Source organism: Panthera leo, chromosome B1 (genome assembly GCF_018350215.1).
Source record: "Panthera leo isolate Ple1 chromosome B1, P.leo_Ple1_pat1.1, whole genome shotgun sequence".
Classification (NCBI taxonomy): Eukaryota; Metazoa; Chordata; class Mammalia; order Carnivora; family Felidae; genus Panthera; species Panthera leo.
The window spans coordinates 132,758,572-132,775,662 of record NC_056682.1 but is presented as its reverse complement, the minus strand read 5'-3'; the positions used below and the strand labels follow the sequence as shown (position 1 = coordinate 132,775,662).

Below are 17,091 nucleotides of genomic sequence, written 5' to 3'. Positions count from 1 at the left end.
AAATATAATTTTCAGTAATAGCAATTTAAATTTTTGATTCACATGTACTACACAATGTCTATTCCAATCTATCTATTAATTATACCATTTCTGAATGTTAATTCTAACATGAATAAAGGATCTTGTTGTTAGAAGTTCCACATAATAACTGCTATCATTTATTAAGGGATTGCTAACTACCCAGAACGGTACTAGGCTGTGCTTATACCAGTAAGTATTTATTCACCAACAATTTTTAAAAACCATCTTTTTCTGTACTGAGTGTTGGAATACAGTGATCACCAAAACATTCTCCTAGACCTCAGGAGCTCTCAGTAGATCAGGGGAACATATATATAACCAGACTATGTTCAAATAGTACAATATGCTACCAGTGAAGTTTGCAGAAGCTACTAGGCGTAAAGAGGATAGAGACATCAAATGCCCTTTGACTTTGAGTCAGAGAATGCTTCTCAGAGAAGATTCTTCTGCTAAGGTAATTGGGATAATCCTAAAGCACAGGTATTATTATCCCAGATGGAGGAAATAAAGGTTTAATAAACCTATTTAAATTTCTCAAGCTCACACATCAAGTAGCAAAGGCAGAACTTGAACCCAGGTCCCTAAATCCAAACTCCATGTTCCTTCCACTAGCCAAGGCTCCTTGATGCTACAAAGTTCTTTCTTTTACAGTCTACTATTGCCACTTGTATGGATTTGGTGTGGGGATGATAAATAATTCATCCTTTAAGCATAATCTTAGATTTAGTTAATACTTAAATAAAACTATTCAGAAGAAATGTTATTACCATCAAGAACAGCAAGAAAAAGTTATGGTTATGCCCTTTGCAACTACACAGCTCTGTCCCTTCATTGGCATAGGCAGAAAAAAATCTAGTTAGTGACCTCAGTGCTAAGCCTGATGATGCTGCCTGTATGACTCTGTGAACATTCCAGATATGTTCTGGAACACTGAGTTGTCATAACCTTCTTCTTGCCCAGGAAAAAGTCAAATGCTTCTTGACCAAAATAATACCTTATTATTATTGGTTATCATCTTTTGCTTTATAAGTAATTTCATGCTGTTATTTTTTTTCTTTAAAAACAGGTTAATATTCCTAAAGAAAATGAAGATAATTATATATTTTTGCATTTGGTCAGCAGCATGGGCCATTCCAGTAAGTATGTGTTCCTCAGAAAACTCTCCTTACTTTCCTATCTCTTTTAACCTACCATCAAATAATATATATTTAAGATTTTGCAGATAAGTTGTGTCTAAATATCTAGATTTGCATGAAAGACTTTAACAAGATATTTTTGGGGGTCTTCACAAATCCAAATATGCACTCCAATTCATGCTCCCATTACTCAAATTGAAACTCATGTCTTGTCAGATGGATTATTACTTTTAATTGTTTTTTTTAACGTTTATTTATTATTGAGAGACATGAGAGAGACAGAGCATAGGCACTGGAGGGGCAGAGAGGGGGAGACAGAATCAGAAGCAGGCTCCAGGGTCTGAGCAAGGTGTCAGCATAGAGCCCGACATGGGGCTCGAACTCACAAACCGTGAGATCATGACTTGAGCTGAAGTTGGACACTTAACCGACTGAGCCACCCAGGTACCCCGGATTATTACTTTTATTTTTTTTATTTTTTTTTTAATTTTTTTTTTTTAACGTTTATTTATTTTTGAGACAGAGAGAGACAGAGCATGAACGGGGGAGGGGCAGAGAGAGAGGGAGACACAGAATCGGAAACAGGCTCCAGGCTCTGAGCCATCTGCCCAGAGCCTGACGCGGGGCTCGAACTCACGGACGGCGAGATCGTGACCTGAGCCGAAGTCGGGCGCTTAACCGACTGAGCCACCCAGGCGCCCCTATTACTTTTAAAATTCATTCAAATTAGGGGCGCCTGGGTGGCTCAGTCAGTTGAGCATCCAGTTTCGGCTCAGGTCATGATCTCACCATTCTGAGTTCCGGCCCTGTGTCGGGCTCTGTGCTGACAGCTCAGAGCCTGGAGCCTGCTTCAGATTCTGTATCTCCCTCTCTCTCTGCCCCTCCCCCACTCAAGCTCTGTTTCTCTGTCTCTCAAAAATGAATAAATGTTAAAAAAATTAGAATAAAATTCATTCAGATTGTAATCCCTTCAGTAGCATGTATAGTAAAATTGGAACAATAAAGAGAAGATTAGCATGGACCCTGTACAAGGATAACACACAAATTTGTAAAATTCATTCAGATTAATTTACATTCAATGCCCAAAAGTCATGGAGACTTTAGCCATCTTTGCTCATGCCCTATCAATTTCATTCTAATATCAATGAAGCCTGCATTATTTAGGAAATTTTCAAGAAATGAAAACAGGAAAAAATCTGATTTTTTTCAACATAGGAGAAAATGTTTCACTCATATACTTTTTTTAATGCTCCTTGGGGAAAATTTGGAATATACAGATAAACACCAAGAAGGAAAAAGTTAGGAAAATTAAACCATTTGTAATTGTATTAGCCAGCTGCTAAGGTTAACATTTTGGTATGTTTTCATAATATCAAGCACATTGGTATTTATGTAGTTGAGATTTTTCTCAACTATCAAATGTACTCCTGAAGGACACAGAAGTAGCATATTACTAGCTTTTGTTTCTGCCCTGGCTCTTGTCAGACCTGCTATTTTCTTGGAGGTTTTGGCCAGGATTATACTTAAGGTGGGTCTTGTGCTAGTGTGGGAGGCTTGTACAGAAACACCACAGGTCTATCTCCTCATTTTTATAAAAGACAATTCTCCTGAGATAAGTAGTCTGGTTAGTACTTCAATAAAATTGGTAATACCATTGTGAAAATTACCTGTATGCCCAGTTAAAATTCTACATAAACTATGAAACAAACCACTTTTGTTTTCTGCCTGATTAGATCACACTTTGGCCTTTGTGTTCTATATTTTTTTCTTTATTTAGGGGAAAACGTGTGTCTGTGTGTGTGCACACATGCATGTGTGCATGCATGCATGGACACAAAATCAGAATGTTTTCAGTTTCCAATATTTTCATTTTGGTAGGTTCCTCAAATCAAGCCACTGGAGAGACATGCTGTTGACAAATCTGTGAATGTAAAACTTCTAGAGAAAGCAAAAGTGCCAATACAGGTATAAGATATAAAATGTGTTTCTAAGCTGTTCTTAAAATTCTATTAACTTCCAGAAAACTGATGCTCATCTTTTCAGTTCGTTGTGCTTCAAGATGATATCTACAACTTACTTGGAATTGTTTCTCTTCTCCAGGATGAGTTAAATGTCAATGACACCAACAAAGAAGGTAGTGTCCCCCATGAAAATGAAAGAGGAAGGCAACAGTATGCTGAAGATGGTTACAAAGGAGAAAAAAATGGCTCTGAGTGGGCAGAAGTAGGAGGGAAAAGTTCCTCTACACATTCCATGTTAGTAAATGAAGAGGGGAATATTGAAGATCAAAATGGGGTCACAGGAAAACCAGAAACATATGGTTATGATGGGATACATGGAAAAGAAGGTAGCACCACAGCAAATGGCATTGGGGGACAAGTAAGCATTCTCGACAATGCTGGAATTGTAAATGGGACCAATGTTAATAGAAAAACTGATAAGAATTCAAACAATGGAGATGTTGGAGATGCAAGTCAGAGTGAGGATGCCACTGTTGTCCAAGAAGATGGACATCAAATAGATGGAAGCAATAACAGTACAGCCCATGAGGATGAAATAAATAGGAATTCCTGTGGAAATGAAGGTAATACAAGTGAAATAACACCTCAGAGAGAAGGTGAGAGAAATGGGAATCAGGAAGGAGTAACACCAGGGGGAAGTGGAGCTGGCAATGGAGAAGATGCTGGTCTGGATAATTCTGAAGGGAGTCCTAGTGGGAATGGAGCAGAGGAGGATGAAGACAAAGGCTCTGGTGATGATGAAGGTGAAGAAACCGGGAATGGAAAAGAGGACACTGGTAACAGCAAGGGCCAAGAGGGTCAGCCTCATGGAAAAGAAGATAATGATAATAGCTTAGGTCAAAATTCAATTAGTAGTGAAGATGATGACCCTGAAGACAAAGAAGATCCCCATGGCATCGATGGAGACAACACTTCCAAGAGTGAGGAGGATTCTGATGGTATTCCCAAAAATAAAGATAGCCAAATAATAGAAGACATGCAAATACCCAATCACAGAGAAAACAAAGCTGTGGAAAAGAAAATCACTGATGAATCAGAGCCAAGTGCTATTGGGAAGAGCCAAGATAAGGTTAGTTTGTGAAACTGACTTCTTTCAATGGCAGTTTAAATTCTCCCTCTCCATTCACTGACGGTAACATAAAAATAAGTCGTAATAGGCGTTCATCTCTTTTTGCACCTAAGCTACGTGAATATTTAATGGGAAAGTTAGAGTTCTTACTAGACTTTGATACAGAACGATTTTTAAAAGCAGATACTTCTGAAAATTTGACTACAATTTTACAAGTCTAATACTAAATAACTGATTCACCATGTAACTGTTCACACAAGTTCCTACTGAGTAAAAATGCAAACGGGTTGTTTTATAATCTAAATACCAGAGTTCTCTCACGTGAATAAAGCACATTTTCACAAATAGAAGTTTATGAAGTATTGGAAGCTGAACTTCTGTTCCTCTGGTTACCTTCCCCAGTCTTCCTCAGACCAATGCAGTTTGGCAGCATAACACCAACTAACCAATCATTCTTTTCTCCATATTTCCACAGGGAATAGAAATTGAAGGTCCCAATAGTGGCAACAGAAACAATATTACCAAAGAAGCTGGGAAAGTTAGTGAAGCTAAAGAGGGTAAAAGACAACATGTAATGGTCATGGGCAAAGGAAACGTCAAGACACCAGGAGAGATTGACAACATACAAGGACCTGGTCAGAAATCAGAACCCGGAAATAAGGTTGCACACAGCAAAACAGGTAGTGAGAGTACTAGTGATGGATATGACAGTTATGAGTTTGATGATGAATCCATGCAAGGAGACGATCCCAACAGCAGTGATGAGTCTAATGATAATGATGATGTCAATTCTGAAGGTGACAATAACAGTGATAGCCGAGGAGATCCTGGTTATGACTCTGATGAATCAAAAGATAATGGCAATGACAGTGACTCAAACGGAGGAGATGATGATGACAGTGACAGCACATCAGATGCTAATGATAGTGACAGTAATGGCAACGGTAACAATGGGAGCAATGACAATGGCAAACCAGACAGCAGCAAAGATAAATCAGACAGTAGTGACAGCAGTGACAGTAGTGACAGCAGCGACAGCAGTGACAGTAGTGACAGCAGCGACAGCAGTGATAGTAGTGACAGTAGTGATAGCAACAGCAGTGATAGCAGCGACAGCAGTGATAGTGACAGCAGTGACAGTAGCGACAGCAGTGACAGTAGCGACAGCAGTGACAGCAAGTCAGACAGTAGTGATAGCAGTGACAGTAGTGACAGCAGCGACAGCAGCGATAGTAGTGACAGTAGTGACAGCAGTGACAGCAAGTCAGGCAGCAGTGATAGCAGTGACAGTAGTGACAGCAAGTCAGGCAGCAGTGACAGCAGTGACAGCAGTGACAGCAAGTCAGACAGCAGCGACAGCAGCGACAGCAGCGACAGCAGTGACAGTAGTGACAGCAAATCAGATAGCAGCGACAGCAGTGACAGTAGTGACAGCAGTGACAGCAAGTCAGACAGCAGCGACAGTAGTGACAGTAGTAATAGTAGTGACAGCAGTGACAGTAGCGACAGCAGTGACAGCAAATCAGACAGCAGTGACAGCAGTGATAGCAGTGACAGTAGCGACAGCAGTGACAGCAAATCAGACAGCAGTGACAGCAGTGATAGCAGTGACAGTAGTGACAGCAGTGACAGCAAATCAGACAGCAGTGACAGCAGTGACAGTAGCGACAGCAAATCAGACAGCAGTGACAGCAGTGATAGCAGTGACAGTAGCGACAGCAAATCAGACAGCAGCGACAGCAGTGACAGCAGTGACAGTAGCGACAGCAAATCAGATAGCAGCGACAGCAGTGACAGCAGTGACAGTAGTGACAGCAAATCAGACAGCAGTGACAGCAGTGACAGTAGCGACAGCAAATCAGATGGCAGTGACAGCAGTGACAGTGACAGCAGTGACAGCAAATCAGACAGCAGTGACAGCAGTGATAGCAGTGACAGTAGTGACAGCAGTGACAGTAGTGACAGCAGTGACAGCAAGTCAGACAGCAGTGACAGCAGTGACAGTAGCGACAGCAAATCAGATGGCAGTGACAGCAGTGACAGTAGCGACAGCAGTGACAGCAAATCAGACAGCAGTGACAGCAGTGATAGCAGTGACAGTGGTGACAGTAAATCAGATAGTAGTGACAGCAGTGACAGTGATAGTAAATCAGACAGTAGTGACAGCGGCAATAGCAAATCAGATAGTAGTGACAGCAGTGATAGTGACAGTAAATCGGACAGCAGTGACAGCAGCAATAGCAAATCAGATAGTGACAGCAGTGATAGTGACAGTAAATCAGATAGCAGTGACAGCAGCAACAGCAAATCAGATAGTGATAGCAGTGACAGCAGCGACAGCGACAGCAGTGACAGCAGTGATAGCAGTGACAGCAGTGACAGTGACAGCAGCGACAGCAGTGATAGTAGTGACAGTGACAACAGTGATAGCAGCGACAGCAGTGACAGTGACAGCAGCGACAGCAGTGATAGTAGTGACAGTGACAACAGTGATAGCAGCGACAGCAGTGACAGCAGCGACAGCAGTGATAGTAGTGACAGTGACAACAGTGATAGCAGCGACAGCAGTGACAGTGACAGCAGTAGCAGCGACAGCAGCGACAGCAACAGTGACAGCAGTGACAGCAACAGCAGTGATAGCAGTGACAGCAGTGATAGCAGTGACAGCAGTGACAGTGCATCTGATAGTAGTGATGACAGTCACAGCAAGAGCAAGGCTGGTAATGGCAACAATGGAGGTGACAGTGATAGTGACAGTGAAGGCAGTGACAGTAATCACTCAACCAGTGATGATTAGAACAAAATAAAAACCCACAAGATTTTTTTTTGAAAAGTCTAGTGAGTAATTTACAGGAAATGAAGATTTCTAAGGAAGGAAAGAAAGGGGAGACATAAACAAAAGATGTAAACATTCACAGAAACAGTGAGAGAAATAGTCAAATTGTCAGATTTGGAACCAAGTTCCCACACCCTCAGGAGAGAATCTGAATGCATGATCTTTGGTACGTGCATGTTAAAACACATTCTGAAAAGATTCTGTTAAAAGTACATATCTAAACATAAAAGAACAATTAAAATATTCTTTAATACTTTACATAGAAACCTCAAGTAATCACGTACTACATGATAACTTTAATTTAAATGCCAAGTGCTTCAGGGAATGTAGCAAGTAAACACATCTTAAAAACAACCTGTGGCATTGCTTTAATCTTTCAGTAATTATACATTCTGGATAGATGGTCTGCTTACTGCTGAGTAAAAGATGCTGTTACCATGATATTCAGCTTGGCTACGCATTCATTTGCTTGTTCTAAGGAAGAAATAAACTTGTAACATGAATAAGAAATGCAGCAACAACTGAACCTATCTGGACCATGGGAATAATCTATCTCATTATTGAATGGAATAATTACAAATTAGAAAAAATTTAAAGAGTGCTAGTCAGAAAATAATTCAGAGGCTGGTTTACATAACAAAATCTGATGTACAGTATTTCATTCCTGCAAAGCACTGGAAATTTAGCATAATGTTCCTTAAACTATTGACAAAATTGATGCAGTACTTAGAACAGTGTCTTGCCTCCAGTAGCACTCTCCAAATATTAATAAATAAATGATACATGAATGAAGGACTCTTAAGAGCGGGTTCACTTTTTGAACTCTATGTTCAGAGCTCTGTTAAGTGGAATTAGCATTTTTCTACTTCAGTCTCACCAAGTCAAACTTGGTTCACATTTCCCTTTTAAACCCCTACATGTCTAAACTCTCAGATCAGACCCTGAGACTCCCTTCTCACTGTTAATCTCTTTAATAAAGCCAACAGTTGCTGGTAGGTAATGCTTTGGAAATTACTCTTCTTTGAGAGTCATATATGCAACTATAATCTGAGCATGGATTGTTCTACTTTTGCATGAATGAGGGTAATTCTTAGTTTCGAGGTAAAGCCCAAACCCTGCAACATGAGGATCTCAAAGATGTATGCAACTAAAGTGTGCTATTTAAGAGGGTGGAGACAGAATTTATCACCCAAGCTAGGAAATGTTTGAAAGTGAAGGGGGTGCTATCAATAGTCACTTGGGGACAGGAGGTATAAATTGAGATTGTTCAGGAATACTGGGAGATGCAATAAACATAGCCATAGACCTTTAAGGTATTCTTCAAGACTTAGTACCGATGATTTGTAACTTCCCTCTTTTTCCATTTAGGCAATTATTTTTAGATTTGTCTAATCAAAGGTAAAAATCTAGTAGCAAAGTTCTGAATGAAATTTCTTTGATGCTAATTTTCAACCAGTCATCATTTGACAATTTATTTCCTAATATTATGCATATTTTATAGAGTTTCAGTAGGTTTTGTTTCCACCTTCTTTCTCCTTTAATGTAAGAGTTTCTTAGGTGAGATCAGCATTACAAGGAATACTGCTGAAGGATTTAAAAATACTACTATTCATAAACTATTCATACTCATAGTACTGTAACATTTCAAGTCCCTACTATATTATAATCATGTAAATGACTCCAAACTTCTTTCCTTAAAACATGTTCTAGATTTTTAATTCCTTTAGGCTTCAGCTTTTTGTCTTTTTTTAATTTGTAAAGTGTGGCTTCTAGTACCTGTCTCACCTATTTTTAAAGGTTGTTATGAGCATTAAGTCAGGCAATGGATGTGAAACTCTTTGTAAATTATACAAGATATGTAAATTAAAGAGAATTAATTTTGGTGTTACAATAAACCTCTATTTATGTGACTATTCACAAGGAAAACTCCCTTAATCTTAATGGATTTACAAGTCCTTACTCCTTACATCACATTTTGAAGATTTAGCTATTTTTAATTGAAAAAATAACAAGTATATGCACAAAATAAAAATTTCAAACACTATGAAAAGGTATAAATATATTAAATCTTCCTCATCCCAGATTCCTAGTCCTCTACTTCTCTTCCTTGAGGCAATTCCCATTACTAATAACTTGTGAAACTTTCCAGAAATATTCTATGTATATAAACACCCATGTTCCCTCCCCCCTTTTTTTTTTTTTTTTTTTTTTTGAGACAGAGAGAGAGAGCATGTGAGTGGGGAAGATGGGCAGAGGGAGATAGAGAATCTTAAGCAGGCTCAACACTCAGTCTGATACTGAGCTCCATCCCATGACCCTGGGATCAGGACCTGAGTTGAAATCAAGAGTTAGCTGCTCACTCGATTGAGCCGCCCAGGTGTGCCATGTATGTTTCCCTTTTAAAAACACATGGAAGTCTATTATACACAGTGTGCTTGTATTACTCTTTTTAACCTAAGAGTATGCCTTGAATATTGGCTCACAGCACAGAGATTGACAACTTTTTCCCCCATAGTTGTGTTGTATTTCATTTTTTGAACTGCCATAGATATTTAATCTGTCTCTTTTTTTGAATCACGTCCTAAGCATTTCTGGTACGAGAGTCCCTGCAGGGAAATAGCCTAGGTTAATAGCTCAAGCTGGATAAATTCCCATCCAGTTCTTATAAAGACTTCACCTTGAGAAGTATATGGGGGATAAAGGAGATGCTCAGAATCTAGGGCTGATGTCAAAAATAGTGAAGGAAGACTATGATCCTGATTTTCTTATATAATATCTACATTGACCTCTGGAACTTTGAGGCAAAAATAAAGGTGACCCTCTAAAAGGATGTCTCAAGAGTTGATCCTTTGAATATAAGAAGTCTGATATTAGAAAACAATATCTGTTTTGTGTTATTTTCTGGAATAAGATTAGTAAGCTATCTGCTAATATTGCCCATGGGAGCAGTATTTTTTAAATTACTTTTTACTTAGGTCATGAAATCAATTTAGTGACTCATGCCTTACATTTTGTAAAATGAAAGAATAAAAAGGAAAAATTTAAGAGCATTATAGGTAGTGTTTTATGAAACCTAACAATATTTGCCTCTACATGCATACACACACAATATGTCTAAGTATGCATACACTAAGACATGATTTAAAATATCATTCTGACTTGCTGTAGTAAAAAAAAAAAGATTTGAAAGCCATTGGTTTAGAGAAGCATTATAAAACATTATTGCTGCTAGAAGTCATTTCATATTCACTTTTCACATTCACTTTTCTCTTTACAAACCTGTAAGTTTCTTCCCCACTTTTTAAGCAGTGGTCTAATAAGAAAGAAAGAAATAGTGGTGTATGTATAGGGGGGTGGGAAGAATGGTGGTAGGGGGATAGGTTTTTGGATTTATTTGTGCTACAGTAAAAGACCCGAGGTAACACTGTCATCTTTTCAACAAGAGGCTATCATGGAAGTGATGGTGACTTTGCTGAGGATTCAAGATTTCTTTTTGGTGGCATGGGTTACTTTGTATCTGACTGAAGATGAACGACCTTAAAATTGGCTCTCAGCAATCATTTTATCCTCTCCACTTAACCTAGGAATTCCTTCCACACCTGCTCACACCACAAATCAGGGAATGCAATAAGGGTTTTGTTTGTTTATAAAATATAACCTTAAAAAAGATTATAAAAAGATAACCTTTAGAGAGTCATACCTACCCATATAAATACATTTTAAATTATTAACTGAAAAGGGATTTCCCAGAAGTCAAAATTGCTTTATGGTTTGTAATGGAAGTTCTGAAAAATTTTGGACCAAAATAGCTAGGAACAATTTTCCTCTCCCTAAAAGGAGCAGGAACAGAATAGAATAGTTCAGTCATAGATGAAAATATCATTGTGTTCTCACAGTGGTCCATTCACTGCTGCTTGCAAGCAAATCCTCTAGAGGACGAAACAAGTCAACAACAAGATGTTCCCAACTTCCTCCCTCTGCACAGGGACCTTGGGTTCATATGCTAAAAAACAGAAGTCAATTCCTACAGGGCTCTCATATAGCTCAGAAAAACAGTCTAAAGTGTAAAGATCACAATATGTTGGACTCTGTGTGTTTTCTAGTAGTTAGCACAGTCCCAGCTCTGCTGAAACACTGTATTTACAGAGAGCTTTCTCAGAAGGTGCTTCTCTTACTCCCAAGTCCATTATTTTGGGCTTTGCCACTGGCTATATGCCATCTTCTTTTACCCTTTCCTTCTTTTCCTCCCTAGTAGTTTTCTCTTCAAAGCGATGAAGAAATTGTGGCAAGGAAATGCTTTGTCATTTGCAGAATTTAGTTCCTGGGTGTCTCCCTGTGTGAGGCCCCAGGCAAACCCCACAGTCAGGGACTGCCAGGCTTGAGCTTATATCATGGCCCTTTCCCCCTGCTCCCACCTTTCAGCTGCAACTAGCTGGGACCCAGCTCCGATTCCCTGGTACTTTCCTCACTTGAATCCACTGAATCTTTCCTTGCTATCCCAACTTCATCTCCCTATCTTCAGACCAACCTGAACTGAAGGCAGAAAATACTTAGGCTGTAACAGACCAACACTTGGCACCAAAGCACATTTACTTCTTGTCAATATTATCCGAATATCCCAATTCCAGTAAGCAGACTCTTTCGTCATCCCCAAATGGCAATCCCCTTTAATCCTTCTAACTGGGCTTCTGCATAGCTTTCTCCTCGCATTCTAGTATACTGACCAGAACTGTCCTAGCCCAATCAGCCTAAGATCACCAGCGAACCTGTTGTCTGACACAATGAGGCTTACTGACCCCATGTGAGGAAGGACACTGAATATAAGAGCAAACTCCAGTATCTTGGCAAACAAAGAAAAAGAACGAACTATTACAGGATCTTGGGAAAGGGTGAAATTTAGGTGATATTTAAATGAAACAGTGTTTAAGAGGCTCAAAGCAAAGCAGGATTGTGGCTAAAGGATTCATCATCAGGTCGGGAGCGTGAAGTAGACCCAGGCTCTGGTGTCCTTGGAAAGTGCAGGTAAGATAGATGTGGACTGCTGTATTCAGAAACCTCTTATCTGAACCTCTGCATCTAGGCTGTAAATTGAGAATGATTCTCTGTGTCCAAGGGCCTCAGACCCTTCAGACAAGAGTGTTTTTTTTTTTTTTAATTTTATTGATATAATTTTAAATACCGGAATCTCTAATAATCTATAATTTTAGGGAACAAAGTTTCTCAGAGATTAATAAAGCAGAAGTAACTCACAGTAGAGGGTTGTTATGTCATTTTACAGTGTCCTTGAGAGTGAGATTTTTTTTTCTGTTAATTTTTCAGCTGGCTTTATCTGTGTCTACTCTTTCCAGCCCAAGCTAATTTTTACCATCTTAGAAGGTATATCTCTGCTAAAACCAAGACTCTGCTTATCTTGCTAGCCTTTTCCCTACTCTCAATGGCTGACTGCTCTTTAAATATTCCCATTCTACATCACCACCTTTGAATAAAAAAATTTTTTTTTAATGTTTTATTTATTTTTGAGAGAGACAGAGACAGAGTACAAGTGGGGGAGTGGCAGAGAGAGAGGGAGACATAGAACTCAAAGTAGGCTCCAGGCTCTGAGCTGTCAGCATGGAGACCAACGCGGGGCTTGAACTCATGAACCCTGAGATCATGACCTGAGCCAAAGTCAGACACTTAACTGACTTGGAGCCACCCAGGCACCCCTATATCACCACCTTTGGACTTTACATCACTCCTATGATTTCTGCTTCTTTTTTTGCTGATTACTCTTTGTACCCTGAACACACACTGTTATTTCCTCTTAGTCCCAGTGTTTTGCACACAAATTACCCCGTTTAAATCCTGCAACATGGCACTTCTCCACTGCCATTTCTCACTGCCTCATGGAGACAGGGAGATCTACGCTCTGTCTCCTCCATTTAGCTATTAGAGGCCTTCAATTGTTTGAGTTCTGGTAGTTAACAGTTCTCATCTCTAACTGAACTTGAGGCCTCTTCTGGAGGTCAAATTGTTGTGCACTAACTCTGTAGATGTTTTCTTCTCAGAAATCTCTCTAACTCTAGGTTTCTGAGGTTTGAGTCTTAATTTTTTACGTATGTCTCCTCGCCTTTTTTGGTTTGTCTGAAGAACAGTTAAAAGACTGATGTTTATACTGGTTCTGGGTTTTATCTTTTGGTACTCAAATTGTCATCAGTCATTATCTGCCAGTTGTTAGGATTGAATTTCATTTTCAAGAAAGTAGTTAAAGAAATGCAGCCATTTTGTTCAGCCAGAGAATCTTAGCATAGTCCTCTTTTCCATTCTGACTAGACCCAGGATAAACAAGATAGGAAAACTCCTACAAAAACAATCAGAAAAAAAAATCCACATTATGCTTCATGGCTCTAGGCTTCAGAAAAAGACTGCCACCTTAAAACAAAATGGCTGTTGATAAGTAAATTTACTCTCAACTTATCAGATAGGTAAGGAATAGCTCAGTAATATTACTGTTGTGAATACATAAATTTGGTTAAATGTCTTCTTCCTTACCTCTTTTACTTATCTTCAGAGGAGTGTTTGATGGAGAAATGTCCCAATCCAGGATGTCTATAGCTAGAGCTTTGGCAACACCATTGACAACTTTAACTTTTCAGAACTTTGAAATAATCTTATCCACTTATAGGTGTTTACAGTATCCACATCAATGCTAATCAAAACCTGGCCAGTGGAGTAGTTACAACGTGTAAACTGTTTTGTTAGACTTTAGAAGGACAGGAATTGAGAATAAGCAATTTATAGCAATGTGACATTGCCATGAAATCCAAGTGTGACCATTTTTCTAGTAATTCATTTTCATTGTATTTATATAAGCATAAATCCAGGAAATATTTGGGAATGGATATTAAGGATGTGGGATAATAGCAGAAGGAACATAAAGTTGAATCAGGCCGAAGTTATTGATATAGGCTAAGCAGAGATTCTACATTTAATATTGCCGTTCAATGAGTTAGAAAGTGCTCTAAGAGTCTGACTTGTTGGTTGATTGAAACATGGACCAAAAGGTGGCAAACCGTGAGTGAATTGGAAATGCCTGACCTCTCTTGATTTGATGTAGAGGAAGGGATTTCAGGGAGATTGAAATTTTAGAGTGGATTTGTCATTTAAGATCTACTTGCCTATACTTGGAGAATCTAGAAGACATAACTCTCATCAATACTTTGAGAAATACATTTTTTAGGGAAGCCCCAGCATCACTGAAAAGCTCCATGATTGCTCTTATCTATAAGCCAGACCTTACAGTGGGAATCTCAGCTATTCAATTTGAAGCCTAAATGCAATGAAGATAACTGGATCCCTAAGGTGGCAGGGGTCAAATGGTGGCACTCAACTGCCAAAGGTAAGGTGGGTATGGTTACTGTATTGGATAGCAAAGTCAAAATAGCAACTGAAATTGTCTGACTTGTATAGATGTATGGTATTGGCTAGTTAATCATGGTGCTCCTAGAAGTGAAACTGATGGTGAGCCTAATAAATTCTTTGTCTGTATAAGCATAAAAATTCTATGTCAAAAGTCTAATTCAAATAATAAAAACAAAGATTTACAGTCCCTCAATCAATTCCCAGACTTGAAACTGTTTATAGATCTAGAACTCCTTGAGGAAGGACCTTAAATACACTACCAGAAACTTATACTGTTTATCTTTCCTCTAATCTTCCCCAAAGGGGCCTATAGCCTTTTACCAGGCCTGTACATCACTGGGGAAAATAAAGCAATGAGATATTGTGGGGACTACAGGACACTGGCTCTAAACTGACACTAATTCTAGGAGACTCAAAATGCCACTGTGGCTCACCAGTCAGAGAAGGGGCTAATGGAGGTCAGGTGAACAATTAGCTCTGGTCCATCTCATAGTGGGTCCACTAGGTCCTCAAACTCATTCTCTGATTATATCCCCAGTTGCAAAATGAGTAACTGGAGTAAACATACTAACAGATGGCAGAATCCCCACACTGGTTTCCTGACCTGTAGAGTGAGGGCTTTTATAGTGAGAAAGTCCAGTGGAAGCATTAGAATTGACTCTACTTAGGAAAATAGTAAATCAAAAGTGATACTGAATCCCTGGAAGATTACAGAGGTTAGTGCCACCATCACAGACTTGAAAGATGCAAGGGTGGTGATTCCCACCACATCCCTGTGCAACTATAAAGTTGGTGGTGACTCCAACTTCAGCTGCCATACCAGATGTGGTTTTATACCAGATGTGGTTTCATTGCTTGTGCAGATTAACACATCTGCTGGTACTTGGTATGCAGCACCAATCTGGCAAATGCCTTTATCTCCATCTCTATCCATAAAAACCACCAGAAGCAGTTTACTTTCAGCTGGCAAAGCAGTAACACACCTTCACTTTTTATCTTCACTATACCTATCAACTTTCCAGCCCTATGTCATAATTTACTTTGTAGGAATTTTGATTGCTTGTGCCTTCTAGAAGACTTCACATTGGTCTATTACGCTGATGCAACTCAAGAGATTCTGCTGACTGGACCCAGTAAGTAGAAACTACTCTAGATTTACTGGTAATATATTTGCATGTTAGAAAGTGAGACATAAATCTTAACTAAAATTCAGGGGCCTTTTACTTCTGTGGACTTTCTGGGGGTTCAGTGGTATGAGGCATGTTGAGATATCCCTTCCAAGATGAAAGGTAAACTGTTGAATCTGGCCCTTCCTACAACTAAGAAAGAGGCACAAGGTGCAACGGGCCTCTTTGGATTTTGGAGACAATATATTTATTTTTTGGGAGTGTTATCCTTGTCCATTTATTGAGTGACCCAAAAGCTGCTTGTTTTGAGTGTGGTCCAAAAGAAGAGAAGGCTCTGCAACAGGTCCAGGTGTTGTGCAAGATGCTCTGCCACTTGGTCCAAATGATCCAGCAGATCCAAAGGTACGTGAAGTTTCAATGGCAGATAGGGATGATGTTTGGAGCCTTTGGGAGGCCCCTACAGGTGAGTTGCATCATAGACCTTTAGGATTTTGAAGCAAAGTCCTGACATCATCTGCAGGTAAGTACTCTCCTGTTGAGAAACAGCTCCTGGCCTGCTACTGAGCCTTTGTAGAGATTGAACACTTGACCATGCGTTACCATGTTACCACATGACATTAGCTTCCTATCATGAACTGGGTGTTACCTGACTCATGAAGCTATAAAGTTAGGCATGCACAGTGATACTTCATCATCAAATGAAAGTGGTATATATGTGACTGGCTTGATAGAGTGGTAAATGGTCTTTTGAAGACTTAGTACAATGCCAGTCAGGTGGCAATAATTTGCACTGGGGCAAAGTTCCACAGAAAGCTTCATGTGCTCTGAATCAGTATCCAATATATGGTGCTGTTTCTACTGTAGGATTCATGAATCTAGGAATCATGGAAGTAGAAATTGGAGTGTGCCATTCACTATTGTCTCTAGTGATCCACTGGCAAAATTTTTGCTTCCTGTAACTGTGAGTTTATGCTTTGCTGATCTGGAGGTCTTAGTTCTAGAGGGAGGAATGTTTCCACCAAAGAGACACAACAATTATTCCATTGGACTGGAAGTTAATATTGCTGCCTGGCCTCTTAGAGCTTCTCATGCCTCTGAAACAGCAGGTAATAAGAGAGCTATGGTATTGGCTGGGTGACTGATTATGATACCAAGGTGAAATTGAACTACTACTCCATAATGGAGGTAAGGAAGACTATGTCTGGAATACAGGAGATCTGTTAGGGTGTCTCTTAGTATTACCATGCCCTGTGATTAAGGTCAATGGAGAACTAGAACTACCCAATCGAGACAAACTATAAAAGACAAGTATCAGATCTTTCTTTCTCTGACATATCTCGCTTAGCATAATGTGCTCAAAGTCTATGTTCTCAAAAATGGGAGGACAAGCCAGTCACATTCCTTTTTCATGGCTGAATAATATTTCATTGTGTATATGGAATCTTTTCCACATCTTTTTTATCCATTCATTCACGATGGG

At 39.4% G+C, this 17,091-nt stretch overlaps 1 protein-coding gene and 1 non-coding gene across 2 annotated transcripts; both read left to right on the top strand.

The window, feature by feature from the left end:
- Positions 1 to 1,106: 1,106 nt before the first annotated feature.
- LOC122217077 (dentin sialophosphoprotein) lies at positions 1,107 to 7,044 on the top strand. Its single transcript, XM_042933971.1, has 4 exons — positions 1,107 to 1,157; positions 3,036 to 3,122; positions 3,258 to 4,247; positions 4,723 to 7,044. The coding sequence occupies exons 1-4, from the start codon at positions 1,107 to 1,109 to the stop codon at positions 7,042 to 7,044; spliced, it is 3,450 nt and encodes a 1,149-aa protein (XP_042789905.1).
- Positions 2,122 to 2,225, top strand: LOC122218780. The gene has a single exon (XR_006202110.1). It is a non-coding gene; the product is annotated as a U6 spliceosomal RNA (small nuclear RNA).
- Positions 7,045 to 17,091: the final 10,047 nt, after the last annotated feature.